General features: G+C 30.6%; 3 protein-coding genes across 3 annotated transcripts; 1 reads left to right on the plus strand and 2 right to left on the minus strand.

The window, feature by feature from the left end:
- The first annotated feature begins 7,115 nt into the window (after positions 1-7,115).
- LOC107490993 (probable polygalacturonase) lies at positions 7,116-10,100 on the plus strand. The gene is made up of 6 exons (XM_016111784.3): positions 7,116-7,239; positions 7,446-7,769; positions 8,248-8,368; positions 8,492-8,666; positions 8,953-9,023; positions 9,247-10,100. The coding sequence occupies exons 1-6, from the start codon at positions 7,198-7,200 to the stop codon at positions 9,942-9,944; spliced, it is 1,431 nt and encodes a 476-aa protein (XP_015967270.1). The 5' UTR covers positions 7,116-7,197; the 3' UTR covers positions 9,945-10,100.
- Positions 10,101-10,894: 794 nt separating this feature from the next.
- LOC107490846 (probable serine/threonine-protein kinase At1g01540) lies at positions 10,895-12,462 on the minus strand. Its single transcript, XM_016111662.3, has 5 exons — positions 11,924-12,462; positions 11,629-11,733; positions 11,403-11,525; positions 11,150-11,299; positions 10,895-11,030 (listed from the first exon to the last, which is right to left on the minus strand). The coding sequence occupies exons 1-5, from the start codon at positions 12,460-12,462 to the stop codon at positions 10,895-10,897; spliced, it is 1,053 nt and encodes a 350-aa protein (XP_015967148.3).
- A 388-nt stretch (positions 12,463-12,850) lies between these two features.
- LOC107491105 (glutaminyl-peptide cyclotransferase) lies at positions 12,851-16,687 on the minus strand. The gene is made up of 11 exons (XM_016111868.3): positions 16,271-16,687; positions 15,728-15,784; positions 15,599-15,634; positions 15,089-15,153; positions 14,731-14,794; positions 14,368-14,485; positions 14,138-14,235; positions 13,941-14,011; positions 13,673-13,700; positions 13,423-13,477; positions 12,851-13,237 (listed from the first exon to the last, which is right to left on the minus strand). The coding sequence occupies exons 1-11, from the start codon at positions 16,547-16,549 to the stop codon at positions 13,122-13,124; spliced, it is 987 nt and encodes a 328-aa protein (XP_015967354.1). The 5' UTR covers positions 16,550-16,687; the 3' UTR covers positions 12,851-13,121.
- Positions 16,688-17,129: the final 442 nt, after the last annotated feature.

Below are 17,129 nucleotides of genomic sequence, written 5' to 3' on the forward strand. Positions count from 1 at the left end.
TCAACTCAAAAAAAAAAAAAAAACAAGAGAAAAAGTATATCTTTTTATTTGTAATTTATTTTCTTTAATATTGTCATCCAGGATAAACGATATGTAAGAATGTTCTTGAAAGAATTCTAAATTAAGTGTAAAAGTTTAGGATTATTCAACAAAATACGAGAGTGAAATGTGTGAGAAATTTTAGATAGATTCAAATATTCAATACAAAATGTCTTCGAAAAAAATCTATAGTAAGCATATTAATTAATCCTTCAAATTATAGTTACTTGACAAAGTATTATTATATTATATATATTGTTTAAGATTGAGTTATGTTGTAATAATTACATAATAAAACAGATACATTGTCTAAGTATATATTATAAGATAACATTAAAAAAATGTAATTTTTTTTATAGAACTCTTAATAAGTCCTATTCGAACAAATACATATTTAAATGTCGGAATGTGTTTTAACATATATTCACACGTGCTATACTAAAGACGATCCAAAAGTTACCTAACACAAAAAAGATAAAATAAAATATCTTGATTGAAGTTCATATATACTATAACATAAACATATCACGATTATTTTATATTAAAACCTTAAAAGCAAAATGTTTCACAAATATTTTTAGAAGTATTAAAATCTCAAAAATATCTGATAACAAAAAAAATTAATAAAAAATAATTAAAATTTATTTTATTTAATATTTATTAATTATTGTTAGAATTAATAAAAATAAATTTAGATCTAATTATATTTATTAATTTTAATATACTATTCGTATAAAATAATTTTACATGTATATCTAATTATATAATATCACATTAATAAAATAATAACATTTTATATTGAAAAACGAATACAATTTTATGATTATGTAAAATACTTTAATCGGTGTGTCAAAATTAAACTTGGTAAAAGAAACGCGTTATTTATTTGACGTTCATAAATCATAATCCCTATGAGTAGGATACAAAATAACCTAATTAATTAAAAATGTCAACATCTACTACAACTCAATAGACATGTAGTTCCAAAGTGCAAATTGTAAAAGATCACTAGAGATAACGATAGAATCATGTGTATGTTAGGCTTTCCTACCAATTTGTCTCCGGCCATGGAAAGTGTGAAATGTGTTTAAGCTTTAAAGTCATGACATTCAATTCAAGGACCGAAAACGGTGATGCGGCCTTTCTATAACCAATAATTCTATTATTATATTATACTATATTTTCCAAACAAATACTACTTTCGGTGTTTTAAGCCAATCCATCTCATTTCGATAAATAAAATTTGTACTATTTATTTGTACATTTTTTAGTACAAACGGTAATTTTTTTAGTTTATTGATTATTCGTTATTTTTTAATAATTTAAGTGGTTTATAACTAATGAGTTTTTCTCTCTTCATAGGACACTTTTTAACATCAAGCTAAGCTACAAAGCCTACATATATACAACAAAGTCTGCATTTAATTACTTCCATACAATTTCGTTAACAACGTTTATGTTCTTTTTATTGAAAAAACCTAGTTATTATATATTTAAAAATATTATTTGTACATCAAAATTAATTATTAAAATTAATTATTATATATTTGTATAAAAATTTAGTCAAATCAGTCAAATTATCTAACGGCTCTTAGTTATCAACTTCACATGAAGTCGACTGTACTTGAATTTTCACCTTTATATTTTAGTGTGTATTTTATATTTATAATTGATTTTAATATATATATTTAACATAGTTGTTATATATTATATTCCTCTGCTTTTCTTTTTTTTTTAATTCTATTATTTTTCGGTAGATCATAATTAAATTTAAAAATTAATGTATCTCCAGATTAAACCATGTTTTACTATTTGAATTTGATTTCATTCAAAGATATCTTTATTGGAGTAGCCCGAGAATAATTTAGCTATCAGAAATTTGATTTGACTGAGGAATAATGTAATGCTTTGGAGACGCTTACATTAATTAAGGAGAGGAATTATTTGAGGTTCACATTGTGAGTTGTGACATCAATGACGACAGAGATTTTGGGTTCTATATAAACAAACCACATCAGCATCACATGATCACTTTACTCTGATACCGATTGTGATACAAGTATACATACAACGTATGTACCCAAATACAATTTTAATTTAACTATTTAAGGGAAGTGTACGTTATACTACTGTATAGGTTGAAGTGTAATAATTAATTAATAACCAACCAACATTTTGAGATATACATAAACATAATAATAATAATATAAACCGGTGCTTCACAATAATTATATTTTTCATAAAGATAAAGAAGTCAAGTACGTAGTATACTGTATGTATAGTAGTGTTACTTCATCAATGTATTTCTACCAAGAGATATTATTTCAAGATTTAGTTTAAGAATTTTTATCAAAAAACATGCTGCGTGGTGTTCTAACTAACATTCGTCTTATTATATAATAGTATCATTCAGCTTGATATATAGTTGTGGGGGACACACCACTGTTGAGTTGTTCTTATTCTTACTTATACCTAATCCAACCCCACCCAATATATATAATTAAGAATCGAATTCATTTTTGTTAATAGACCGGAGCAAGTAAATTATTTCACTCAGATAAAATATCTAAAACATCTTTTTTTTTTAAATATTTTGTAATAATTAAAATTTTATATATGTAATCGATTAAATTGTATCATTTTTTTATAGTTAGATTGGACAAATTAATTAACTAAAAAATTAATAAATTAAATTTTAAATTAGTCTAAATTAATATTTTTTTATAAAAAATAACTACAATACTTTATTATAAAAAATAATTAAATTACTCAGAAAAGGATCACCCGACGTTATCTTAAGTGAAAGAGGCTTGTCGCAAAGCAAAAAGCTTAGTTTCAAGTCTGAGGGTGAATGAACAGAATTTCTATTTCATTCAGAGCCCGGCCAGTAACAAAAAGAAATAGACGAAGTTTAATTAGTACGAGATCGCTTCACGTCTCGTAGTGCTTACACCTCTGACATATCGAAGTTCTGTTCAAAAACCTCGTCCAAGAACTTGTATAGAGAAAAAGGATTTTTCGCGGTACAGCAGTTCTTCCATGCCAAAAATTGCAAAAAACATCTTTAAAAAAAGACGTTTTAAACGTCTTTTATTTGAGTGGCTCCCAATTAGTTTTGTATTTAATGTTTTAATTAGGTTGAGTTAGTTTAGTAATAATTAATTTATTAATCTGTCTAAATATGTTAGAAATTTGAATTATGCTTTATATATGCAGCAACTTATTAATCAACAACAAATTAATAGATTGTCAAATCAAATTAAAAAATACCATAAAAAATATTTTTGTATTTATTATTGTTTAATTATATAATAAAAAAGATATTTACCATGTAATAATACTGGAAATTGATATTCAATATTCCCCTTAAATATGATGCCCCTATAACACACTTATTCACACTTCCACTATTAGGTTATATAATTTTAATAATGTATGTATAAATACCATCAGATGAATAAATTAAACTATAGTCTTATTAAAATTAAAATTTGAATGAATATAATAATACAACGTAACTCTTCAATTTTAATTAAGTATAATAATCACAGATTTTGCTTTCCTACAAATTTTTAGTGATAATATCCTCTACATACATATAAGAATGAAATCAATAAATTTTTTATATTATATTAGAATTTGAGATTAAATATGATTCTATCGTTATATATATGTTGATCATAATTGATGTATAAATTGGCTATCAATACAAATAATAACTTTATAAGCAAGAATAAGAAAGTATATTAAAAACTTTACTTAAATATAACTTTTAAAAATTACTAGAAAGCTGAGGTTGGAGTTACCGACTGAACTCGATTAAGATTGGACAAGATATACAACAAAGGAGATCAGATTAGTCAAAACAAAACATATATAATGTATTTAATTTAATTTTAAAAGTTAGCAAAAAAAAAGAAAGAAGATATATATCTTCTAATTATAAATGATCTAAAGTCATATATGTCTTTAAAATATTTGTAATAAGTCCAAAAACTTAATCAGTTACACGACTGCTGAAATTTGCATAATAAATGATGATGATGCAACCGAACATGGTGCTAACTTCTCTTTTTCATGAGCTCTTTATTAAGATTTTAGCTAGCTTCCTTGAAGCAAGTACCAAGGAATCAATCTCATAACATCATTGCCTAAACTGTCCAAATGTTTTCATCAATGGTGGGGAATATAATAATCCACCTCCTTCCATTCCTTATCTAGAACCGAACCATGCAATAATTTTAGTTTCTTACATATGTTCTTTCTTGGAAAAGTGATATTTATAAGAGACTTTCATATTTAAATTATCAAAGATTTTAGAGAATTTAAATATATTAAAATTAAAAAATATATGAATTTAATAGGATATTTATATAATAAAAAAGATAAATTATTTTTTTTATAATTTATTCATCTATAATAGTAGATGATTATTCTCTCTTTTCATCTAAAATTTGCTAAAGTCTCATATTTAAATATATGAATATATTTGTAGATATAGTTAAAATTCTACACACTAAATCAAACCAATGAAATTGAATATGTTTATGAAGTGAATTTAGATTATGTAAAATAAGCTTTAGTTATTTTGGATATCCTACCATACAATTTTGTCTATACTACTAAGAATATAATACTTAATACACTTTATTATTAAATTGATCATAATCTAAAAAATGCATCTACTTAATCAAAATTGAACTCATCTTTAAGGATGCCGTGGGCGATCACAGTGTCTCCCCAAAAGACATTGCTTCTCACACGCATTGCCCCAATTCACAACAATCTAGCAACAGTGACACGTGTCCCACATTCATACGTGTGCATGTGACAGATGGCATGTTCTTTGGACTCTGACCTTGTACCACAATTTGCTAGTGCTTGTGTGGGTTCAATAATCTCATCAATATAATGTGTCTCCCACTTTTTGTAATTTTCTTATTCTTGTTTTGATATTGTTATTTATTTGGGTGAACATAGCACTCAATAATCTACTTACTGTACTCAAATGAATTATGACCATATGTCACACTCTCCAGCCCCCAAGAATTGGAGAAGATAAAATTATAATTATGTCGCTCCTTTTAAAATGTCACTTCCACTAAAAAGAGTATAGCTACTATGTTTCCACTAATAATTGTAGCCAACAAAGGTGTAAATGTGACTTGTACCATATTTGAATTGATAAATTGAATTGTTTATTTTATGCTCTCTTAGCTTATGACTCATATCATCAGGTACTTAAACTAAGTTTAAAGTTCGAAAACATTTTTCTGCTTACTAAATTTGAGTTTGTGATATTGCATGCCTTCAACCAAAGCCTCTCTATAAATTGTTGTACTACTTCATTGTAGATTTTTGTGCACCAACACCAACAGTACTAGTTTTCTTATTTTTCTTACTATTATTTATCTGTTTTAATGTCGGTGTAATGCGATATATAGAAATTCTTTGACTAAGTTCACCAATAGAATAATTTGACTATTCAACTGATAATAATAGTTTCATAGATTTTCAAAAGTAACAAAAATATCATACTCCAAGTGTGTGACCAGAAATATTCAAATAATAGAGAACTTCTATTTCGTCCGTAGTACAAAAGAGATATTTTCAAGCACAGTTTTTTCCCCCAACCATTTATTTTTTTAATTTGTTTAGCGTTTTTTTTTGGAAGGGATGCACTAAATTTTTTGTTTCTCTTGGGGTGTGTGAAATTTTCAACTCTAATGGACTGGTCATCTTAGGCCCATTATTAGGAGGCCCATGTTATATCCTGCCAGTACCCAAACGAAGCCCAATGTAGACCCCAACAAAAAGACACCATTAGATATGAGGCCCATAAGTCACATCACCTCTGGTCCAGTTTCCAAACGAAGCCCAATATGGGCCCCAACAAAAAGAAAGAAGAAATATCCAATAAAAAAAAGAAAATTAAAAGAGAAGAATGTTATTGTCATATGCACTACCTTTATATACATCTTTCTTGTACACTTTTTAATTTTTATATTAAAAGTAATTAATGAAAATTGAGAGAAGATAATTTTGTTTCATTTATACCATAAAATGAAAGAAATGTATACAAAAAAAGATGTACACAAAAAGTGGTGCAGACATTATTTTTCTATGGGAACAACTTACTATTCCATAAGTGTGGCACAAATACTATCCCTAAGTTGCTGTTGATAACCAATTTTGACCACCAGTGATTTCATAACGTGTTTGGTTTCTTGTATTGAAATCTTAACATTATAGTTTGCAATGAAACGAAGTTAATAATAAGAACAAGAGAATAGTTTCTGCCAAAAATGCCGAAATCCAACCACCACCAATTAATGAGAGCCTACAGTTATGGACTAAGAGTCTATGTCACTTAAACCCTAGATATATCAACCTAATAAGACCTTAGGTTTATTAATTGGAGCCTTTACTTTAGTTGACATGAAAGTAGCCCTGCTGTATTTATTATAGTTTAATTTTGATTTATTTAAGATGTAAAAATTTTTATAGGATTAAATGACTTTTTAAGTAACAAATTTAAAAATTAGTTATTTTTATTAATATCACAATTATTTGTCTATATAAAAATTTTTATATTGACAGTATAAAAAAAATTAAAGGTGAAAATTTACGTGCAATTGTATTTCAATTGTATTAAGATGAAATTAATAATTAAAAACAGTTAGATCATAATTTAGTTAAATCTGTTAAATTCTCTAATAATTTTTAATTATTAACCTCACGTGAAAAAAAAATTTCACCGAAATTAAATTCTATTGAAGTATAAAAAAAAGAATTAGAAAGCACAAAAATGATAACGGCAAGGACACTATGAACTAGCCAATGAGATATAACTCAAATGACATAATTTTTCCGTACTCACTTAGAGGTCGCGATTTCGAGTCACACTCCTAACTTTGTTACACGTAACTGTAATTATCTACTTTATGTATTATGTATGTAATGTGACTTATTACCATTACTAATTCTTTTCAACATGTTTCTATAACTTTCCGATAATCTCTCCTTAAATATATGACCCATGATTTCTACATTCCAACCATATATATGTATGGAGTATGGAGTAATAGTTATGGCCTAATTTCCTTTCTATATATGCCACAACACAAAAACTTGAAGCCTCAGTAGCATCACACTTCAATGGCAATCATCAACATGTATGCAAAATGCACAAACTCCTATGTAATCTTCTCTCTTTCCTTTTGTTTTATTTTCTTCTTTCTTGCACACACTGTGATTTTGGTAATGCAGACTTTGATAATTGCTACCTACATTGTTCTGTATATATATAGACAAGTAGAACTAGTTTCTTCTTGTGTTTGTTGAAATAAACAAGTCACTAAATTGGAATCATAATGATGTTTGAGATAAACTCTTGTTTTGCACAGGTTGTTGGGTTTGTCTGCACAATTTTGTTGTTGAGATCAGTAGCAGAATGCAGAGAGGTCAATGGTGTATTGGAGAATCTTGAGTACCCTGCAATTAGTTGCAGAAAACACAGTGCAAGTTTGATTGATTTTGGTGGAGTTGGTGATGGCAAAACATCCAATACAAAGGCCTTTCAATATGCAATTGGGAACCTGAGCCATTATGGTTCTGATGGTGGAGCATTGCTTGTTGTGCCACCTGGGAAATGGTTAACAGGAAGCTTCAATCTCACTAGCCATTTCACTCTTTTTCTCCACCGTGACACTATCATCCTCGCGTCTCAGGTATTTAGCCCTGCGTAGTAAACACCCAATCTGATCCCTGGCCGAAAAGATTAAAAGAAGGCAAACAAAATAGTCAAAGATTTGAAACTAACAAGCCTAACCATTTATTTATTGAACAAATTTGTCTACAAGTTTTGTGTGGAATGACTAGTTTCAACCATGTTATGTTTATTGAAGACATTAGTTAGAAATTAGGATTAGTATGTAACAGTGTAACATTTGAATATATGGTTACCCTTTTGGTGTGGTAATTAGTATTAGTTATTGGTATAATTAGTTAAGGTGCAGGCAAAGCTCATTGACTAAACATTTGTACAATAAAGTAGAAATTTGGTTATCTGAATTTCTCTGTCCCTAACTTAGTAACATCTCACCTAACTATGATTTCTTGGCATGTTAGTTTAACCTCTTTTTTTTTTTTTGTATCTTCTCCAAATATATAGACAATTTTATTGGTCATTGAGAAAAATATTGGCAGGATGAATCAGAATGGCCTGAACTTTCTGTGCTACCATCATATGGTAGAGGAAGAGATGCTCCTGATGGAAGATTTAGTAGTCTCATTTTTGGAACAAACCTCACTGATGTTGTAGTTACTGGTAAGTAACCAGTATCTACCAGAGTACTAGACCCATTATGGTTACTCCTGTTTAGATGTTGTTGAGATCATGTCTCATTGGAAGTAAGTTTTAATGTCACCAATTTTTGAATTTGTTCATAAGGTTATAATGGGACAATTGATGGACAAGGCTCTTATTGGTGGGATAAGTTTCATAAGGGTGAATTGAAATTTACTAGACCATATATGATTGAGATTATGTTCTCTGATCACATTCAGATATCAAATCTCACTTTGATCAACTCCCCATCTTGGTTTGTCCATCCAATTTACAGCAGGTTTGTGAATAATTTTAGAATGTTACTTTGATTCACTGTGTAAAACAGAGTGCATCCAATCACATAACGTCACGTAAGTAAAAATAACTTTTTACATTGACTGCATGAATGATCATCTAAAATAATAGATGTAATTAGACGACTATGTAAAATATTTTACATTGTCAATACATCAAAATTAAACTCATAATTTTATCTTGAATAATTGAATCATTGTTATTTATTGGGTAATTTTGATGCACAATATGTTTTGTTGTTTCTTATCATACATGCACTATGTGTGTAGTGACATCATAATTCAAGGACTCACCATTGCTGCACCAACTGACTCTCCCAACACAGATGGAATAGACCCTGGTACTTTTTTTTTTTTGTTGAATTATTATACGTTTCTTTCCACAATCCTTAACTATGAGAGATTTCTCTATTTTAGATTTTCTACTTACATATTTGTTTTGAATAAGAAATAGTTGAGATGTTTGCTTCATATTATATATATGTGTTTTCAACTATTACTACACACTAACTATATTGGTTGAAAATTCAACCACCAATTATTCCTTCTCTTTCTCTTTAACAGATTCTTGTACCAATACAAGGATTGAAGACTGCAATATTGTCTCTGGTGATGATTGTATTGCAGTTAAGAGTGGTTGGGATGAGTATGGAATAAAATTTGGAATGCCAAGCCAACACATAGTAATTAGAAGGCTTACATGTGTATCCCCTGATAGTGCTATGATTGCATTAGGCAGTGAAATGTCTGGTGGAATCCAAGATGTTAGAGCCGAAAACCTCACTGCTATCGATACTGAATCGGCCGTTAGGATCAAAACTGCAGTTGGTAGAGGAGGATATGTTAAGGACATATTTGTTAAGGGAATGAACTTGAACAACATGAAATATGTGTTTTGGATAACAGGTTCTTATGGATCACACGCTGACAATGATTTTGATCCAAAAGCACTTCCTGATATTAGTGGCATAAACTATAGAGATGTCATAGCAGATTACTGCAATTATACAGCAAAACTTGAAGGGATTCCTAATGATCCTTTTACAGGAATCTGTGTATCTAATGTGAGTATCACAAATAGTGACATGAAGAAATTGCAATGGAATTGCACTGATGTTGAAGGTGTTTCAAGCAATGTTAGTCCTGTCCCTTGTGAATTGCTATCACAGAAGGAAGAGAAGAAATTTGATTGTCCTTTTCCAGATGAAAAACTTCCCATTGAAAGTGTTATGTTGAAGACTTGTTCCTTTAAAAGTGTCTAATTCTTATAGTAATATGATTATGAATGTAGTTAAATTTTGAATCCAATATCCATTATAGTAAAAACAGTATTGTGATCTATGTATTTAGGAGATTTTAGTGAAATGAAGTTGTATTACTATTAAAATTTACAAATATATAGTGACTATTTTACAAAATTTATTTGCTATTCAGCTTTATTCTGCTTTATGCTGTTTGACAACAAGGTTCAATGTCTTTAAGCATGTTTAAACTATGTTTTCCAACAAACATGATGCATAAGGAGCAAGAGATTTTATTTTTCTGCAATCTAGCCTCACACACCTTCAAATGATGATGATGTCCGTTCACTTTGAACTAAGATTAGAAAGAAAATATTATTCCCATCTTAGTCAAATCAAGATCTAAGCTCAAAATACATCTTTATCATGGACTTAAGCTGAAGTAAATTGAGAAATTATTTGAAAACATTGAAAAAATACAGTGATTTTCATGCCATTTTCTACTAGTGGTTGCTGCTGCTTAGCCTTCTATTTCTCACTTGAATAAGTATCCTCAAATCTTGTGGCTTTATGGAGTGAAATTTTGCTCAAAAGAATCCATGGCAATGTGGTGTTCCTTCTGTCAGGGAGGAAGAGGGAGTCAAAAACAGGACAAAAGTTTGTAAATTTCTAAAATGGTAAAGACCGAAAAGTGGTTGTTCTTACATAGAAAAGAAGTTGGTTGGACTCAAGCATTTGAACAACATCTTCCATTTTGAGTTTTGGATTCATGTCAAGATCTACACACCATAGAGCAAGCAAAATAAATCGCTTTAGAACTATGGAAGAAGGCTTTTTGGGCAATTTCGGATCAACCAAGTCCGAAATCTTGCCACTGGAAATCATTGACTTGAACCAGTCCACTATATAGGCCTGCAATTTTGATGTAGTCATGATAACAAATTAATTATCTCAACCATTCTAAGTAGTTATCAAAACCAATCGCTCATGAATCCAATATTGTTTACCTGTGGTTGACTGTGATGTGATGGAAATGGAATCCTTCCTGATATAGTCTCCATTATAAGTATTCCGAAATCATAAATGTCATTACTCTCAGTGAAGTTACTAGTGGACCACATTAATATAAGAAAAATGAATTTTAAAATAATTAGTAGTTAATGGGAAATTGAATACAATTTCAAATTAATTCATGAAGATTGAATAATCTCACCCCCAATGTTTACCTCATAGAGTGACTAGAGTTAGAACTTTGAAGCTTAAAAAGGCCAAAATCAGAGATCTTAGGATTCCATTGTTGGTCAAGTAATATATTCCTAGATTTTATGCTGCCATGGATAATCTTTGGTTCAACTTCCTCATGAAGGTATGCAATTCTGCAGAAGTAAATTTAAATTCTTCATATTATACACATTATTGTAAACATAAATTTCTTTAACAAAGTTGTTACATAACATGATTTCAGGGTCGGATTCGCACCCATGTGCAACAGCTTGTAGAATGTGCAATCTGATAGGCCATGTTAGAGGGCTCAGTGATCCTTGAAATTCATGAAGCCATTTATGCAGATTTCCATTATCTATATATTCAGATACTAACAGCCTGATACAAAAAGCCTAGCCTGTTAATTAGTTAGTATATGAAATATGAATACTATATACTATAAGATAATATAAATAGACCTCTTTGGTTTAATCGTTTAAACCTGCAAGTTCTATTAGTAGAGTATCCTATCAATTTCACAAGTCTCTTGTGCTTGGCACTTGCAGTTAACTCCACTTGTGAAGCAAAAGACTCCTCAGGTTGGCAACTAAAACATGTAAACAAATCAAATAATAAAACAATCACACCATTATTAAGGAATGCAGAGAATAACATATAATCTTCACTAGCAAGGTTTATGTAATATACTCTCCCCCTTTCCAAAATAACATGAACTAAATGTATTGTGTCAAGTGACAGATATTTTGGAACAGATGGAGCAACAACTTTGTTTATACCTGTGACAAGGTAGCTTCTTCACAACCACCTTCATATTATTAGCTAACAGACCTCTATAAACTGTTCCATTGTCCCCACTTTCAATCACATTTCTTTCAGCAAATCCATTTGTAGCATCCTCTAACTCCTCTACCTGAAAGTGCTGACACATAACTCCTTTGAACTCTGGTGAGTCAGATTGGAGTAACTCAGCACCATCATGATCATCAAGATCATCTTCACTTGATAAATACTCAGAGTTCTTCTCAAGTTCTGAAAAGTTGCATGATGCTGATGAAAGCAACAATGATCTATATTTGTCAAGGGATGAAGATCTATGAAGAACACTACTGAGGCGCCTGCAGACATCTGATTTGGATAAAGAGAAACGTGCTTTGTAGGATTCCTCTCGACGAGGATGATAGTGTATGCAGCAGATGCATATGATTATACATACTGTAAGAATGAATGCTGCAATGGAAGATACAAGCAAAACCCATAATGGTATTCCAAAGAATATTGGTGTTGATAGCAATGATGAGAGATTCTGCAGTTTCATGATGAATGATAGAATAAGACAAAAGGTAAAGAAAGATAAAAGTGAGAGTTGCACTCAGCAACGTTTGAATTTCAGTTATATATATATGGAACAAAACCACATGGAAAATCGGAAATATTGATGCTAGTTAGTTACTGTCAAGTTGAGTTTGAATTGGAGACTGCTATAGTATGTGATTTATGAAGTGATCTAAGCTATTTGGTAATGTTTTTATTTTGAAAAAAAATAGTTAAATTCTTTCAAACATAGAAAGCCTTTTTTAATTGTATAACAAAAAAAAAATTAACCTCACTGTATGTCCGATATTATTCTTTTTTTTTTAAGCTGTTATTCCGGCAGAAATTTAAACCAAAACAAAATTAATAATGGATATGATCATATCAATATATAAACTAGCAAAACATTAATCAAAATGTAATATAAGTTTAAGAAAATTGTTTCAATATACAAGACTTTCTGCATTACAAATTATATATTAAACAACTAAAGTACGTTAACATATATGAATAACGTTAATTTTGTAACATAATAGATAGCATTTTCCACATGTTACTTACAACCTTATCCCAACCATATACAAAAGAATGGATATTATATTATATCCCCTCCCAAAGTATATTTGCAAATAAAGAAAAACCCCAACATCCAAAGAGGTAACATTATGTAAATTTGAATGGCTGACGCAAGCAAAGCTGCTCAATGATCCCTTCATCAATGGGTTTATTTATAGGAACAACCTTGATTTCATACAGCTTTGGCCACAATTTTCCAGTCACTGCAAGCAATACATGAGTTACATAAACTTGCTGAAAATGATAACGGAATCTAAAAGCCAAAAAAAGATATTGTTGGAACGAACAATAAATAAATAGAAATAGAAGGGCTTATATATAATCTTTGGAAGTTTGACCGCAATTCTTTTTAAATGAACAAAAAATAAACCAAAACGTTGGAGCTTACCAAAAATTCTTTTCTGCTGACGATCCCATGCTATCCCATTCAAAACATCAATAGCCTAAAATGTAAATGCATAAGCAATGAGTCAAATCCAACAGTTACCTCTTGAAACAATTTGATCTAATAAAAACGGAACAGAGGATTATTAATTCAATCCCATTATTAAAATGTAGCTGCAACACAGGCATGCAAACATATGCATAGGATCCAAAAAAATCTTGTTTAGAGAGATCAAAAGGTTCAGGTTACTTACAGTATACCCGGCATCAATCAGTCCTTTCCTGCATATTGTAGACAAAATGTGAATGTAAGCAACAAATGACAAACATAATTGTTAGAGTTCTCCCCTATTTGGTCCTCATTCCTCAATAGATAATCAAGTTGGAACTTGAACGATCATTTTTAGCACATTGTTGCCATGTAATGATAAAATTGGTGTTTACTTTAATCATTATATCATTTATTTACTCATAAGCACTAAGTAGTTAGTCTGTATATAGACAAGAAAAAAGAAGTCATGCCTTAAATTTGGGAGGAGAATCCATCCAAGAACACGGCCATCATTCGGAGAGATTCTTACAATACAATCGGTCTGCATAGTAAAATATCAACCTCAAAGTCCAGCTTAACAAAGAATCTTGGGCCAAAAAAATGATGCATATAAGATCAATTTGCTTTAGCTTTAACTACAAAAATAGTTAAACATAAAATGACATACTGTAAAAACATTCGCCCAAACTTCACCATCTATATATTCCAATTCATTGAGATTATACACTTGCTGATCCTTATAGTAGATAGTATGCTTTGATAAAGCTACATAAAAGAGGGTGAGTTAAATTCAATGAAAGTACATGACAAGCAAAGGTAAACTAATTAAAGGTTGGGGAAGAGACCATGCATTTAAATGGAGAAAAGGAAAGGAATAAAATCTCATTAGAGGCAGACCTTTAAATGTTCGAGGGTCAAGTTGATACAATGTTGAACTGCCATCACTTCCAAAGAGGACTTTTCCATCAGTCGCCAGACCCCAACCATCTTTCATCTCATGATTGAATGTCCCTAACTACAATAATTGTAAAAGCAAGATTTCAGAAATCTAACTAGTTGGTTTAATAGTCATCTTGGGACATATGAAATAACAAAAGATTAAGAAAGAATAAGAACATGATCATGTAGCAAATGCAAACCAACCACAATCTGATCATGCTGTGATCTCCTTGCAGAGTCTTATTGAATCTAAAAAATGGAAGCTACTTAATTCATGACAAGAAACAAATGATTGTATGACTGAGAAGGTAAAGCACAAACTTCGCCTAAAGTTTTCTGGTCATATATGAAACCAACTTTCTGCAGCCAAGTTACTTGGAACAGCCTACAAAATATGCAACAGTAACTTATTAGAATCAGAATATCAAACCAACATGCAAGTGTTAAAGAAAACAACTAAAACTGCTTGGCATCAAATGTATAAGCAAATAACACATTAAGAGACCCTAGGTAAACATCCCCTACAACACTCCTTAACACATGGACATTCACCCTTTCCTTCTTTTACTACTGCCTAATCATCAACACTCAACAGTAGATTATTTTTTTTTAATTTATCTGCATATGCATAGTGCATCAAAATAAACCAAAAAAGAAAATGTCAATTTTCATCACATACCTTTTATCAAGTAGAGTTAAACCTTCTCCAAATAAAGAATCACCCATCCTCTGAAGCTCCTCCACCTTCATGCAGTAAAAATATAGATGTTTACAAATTACAATAGCTTCCATATTGTGCAATATCCAATCAAGGGATGCACTAACAATATACATATCTATGCCCCAATTGAAATGTCTAATTACCAATTTCATACCTAAGCGGTGGTACATCTTTATCTTTGACATTCAGTTTAAGTTACTTTTTTCTCAAATTAGGTCCAGTAGTGTACTTGTCTAAAATTTCTCATAGTGTTCTAAAGTCTATAAAGAAAATTAATTCATATAAGAGAAATTATATCTATACCATTGCAACATACAAGTAGATGCATAAAAAAAGGGCATGTCTCTTGATTGCACCAATTTGCTTGTCACCAATTGTTATTCTTATGAATGAATAATAATTTGAAAACATATGGAACCGAGTATCTGAACAAGCATGCAAAATTGTTTAAGAACCAGGGTTCTATACCTTGCCTGTATGAAGAGCAACTCTTCGGACAGATGACTGAAACAACAAATAATTAAAACAATTAATAATTTTGTCCTATCACAATGCGTGAGTAAAAGGAAAACTAGGAAAGGGAAAGAAGCAACATACCCTGCCATATAGACCAGTAGATTCAAATAAGGTGTCATTTCCAGCATAAAGAAGGCCCTGAAAGCAGGAAAGCCATTTTTACCCGCAATTAGACCTTAAATAATAACTAAATTAACATATTGACATTCCATAAATTATATAATGCATGCTGAACAATTTTCCCAAATTCTTAAAGAGTAAGTCTCCTTAATACAAAGCTTGTTGTTCACTATCATTAGGTTGTTCACTATCATTAAGATGACTATGTGCTAATGAAGTTCTCAAGTTCATTGTTGAATTTATTCTTACTTTTATGATCACACAAAAGTTTGATATGCTTTTTTTATCTAATATGGACATAGAAGACAGACTAGAATCAAATTTTCAGGTTTTGGACAAGCCATTTAACAACCTTGAAGCACAAACACAGCATTATCCAAATTATTTGCAAACAAATACATTAAATCATACCAATTCGCAAGTCGCAACCATATAATTCTAAACAGGGAAAAAGTGATCATACAAAATATTCGAAATCCATAACCAAAAAAAAAATTGATTTGCCTGGGTGAAGGCTTCTGGGTCGTGAGGGAACTCGTTGACCACGTTGACCATCTCATAGGAAACATAATTTCCGAATGCGCGCCACTTGTTCGACGAAATGAACAAGAGAGCCGCGACGGAAACAAAGAGAACCCCCGAGAGAAGTACGGAGACGGTGGCGTAAGGACGACGAGCCTTATTGCGGCGTGGGGGAGAATTAGCAGCAGCCGCCATGGAAGAAGCTTGTGGCGCTGCGAGATGTTCACCGTGCCTCTTCTTCTTCAGCGATCTGGCTCCCATGGATGCGGTGGCTTTTCATTGAAGAGAGTAAGAGACAGAAAAGAGTGAAGTGAGGAAGGTTATTTGGCGGCGCACGATAGCACGGAAATCAGCAATGGTGCTAAAATGCGCCAGCTAATTTGTGTCTGAGTGTTTGGGTGTAGTTAGTACTTATTAGTTTTCCGTTTCCGAGATTTGGTATTAATAGCTCGTTGACTTTGTGACGGCTGAAAAGAAGGACGTGTCACGGAGTTGGATTAATCAGCTGCGGCCAACTCCACTATAAGCCTATGCCGTGTCACGGAGTTGGATTAATCAGCTGCGGCCAACTCCACTATAAGCCTATGCCGTGTCACGGAGTTGGATTTATTAAACCACTTTTTTATTTTAATTCATGACAATAATAAAATCCTTTTACGGATCATAAATTCATTCTAACAAAATATATAAATTTAATTATAATTTTAATTTTTATCTTAATTTTTATTTTTATCTTATTATTTTTATTTTGCAAAGACATAAAAGATCTCAATGTTTATCAATTAGAAATAATTAGATTTAGTTTGAATAAATAATTTAAACATTTTTTAAAAAATTAAAA

Source organism: Arachis duranensis, chromosome 5, assembly GCF_000817695.3.
Source record: "Arachis duranensis cultivar V14167 chromosome 5, aradu.V14167.gnm2.J7QH, whole genome shotgun sequence".
Classification (NCBI taxonomy): Eukaryota; Viridiplantae; Streptophyta; class Magnoliopsida; order Fabales; family Fabaceae; genus Arachis; species Arachis duranensis.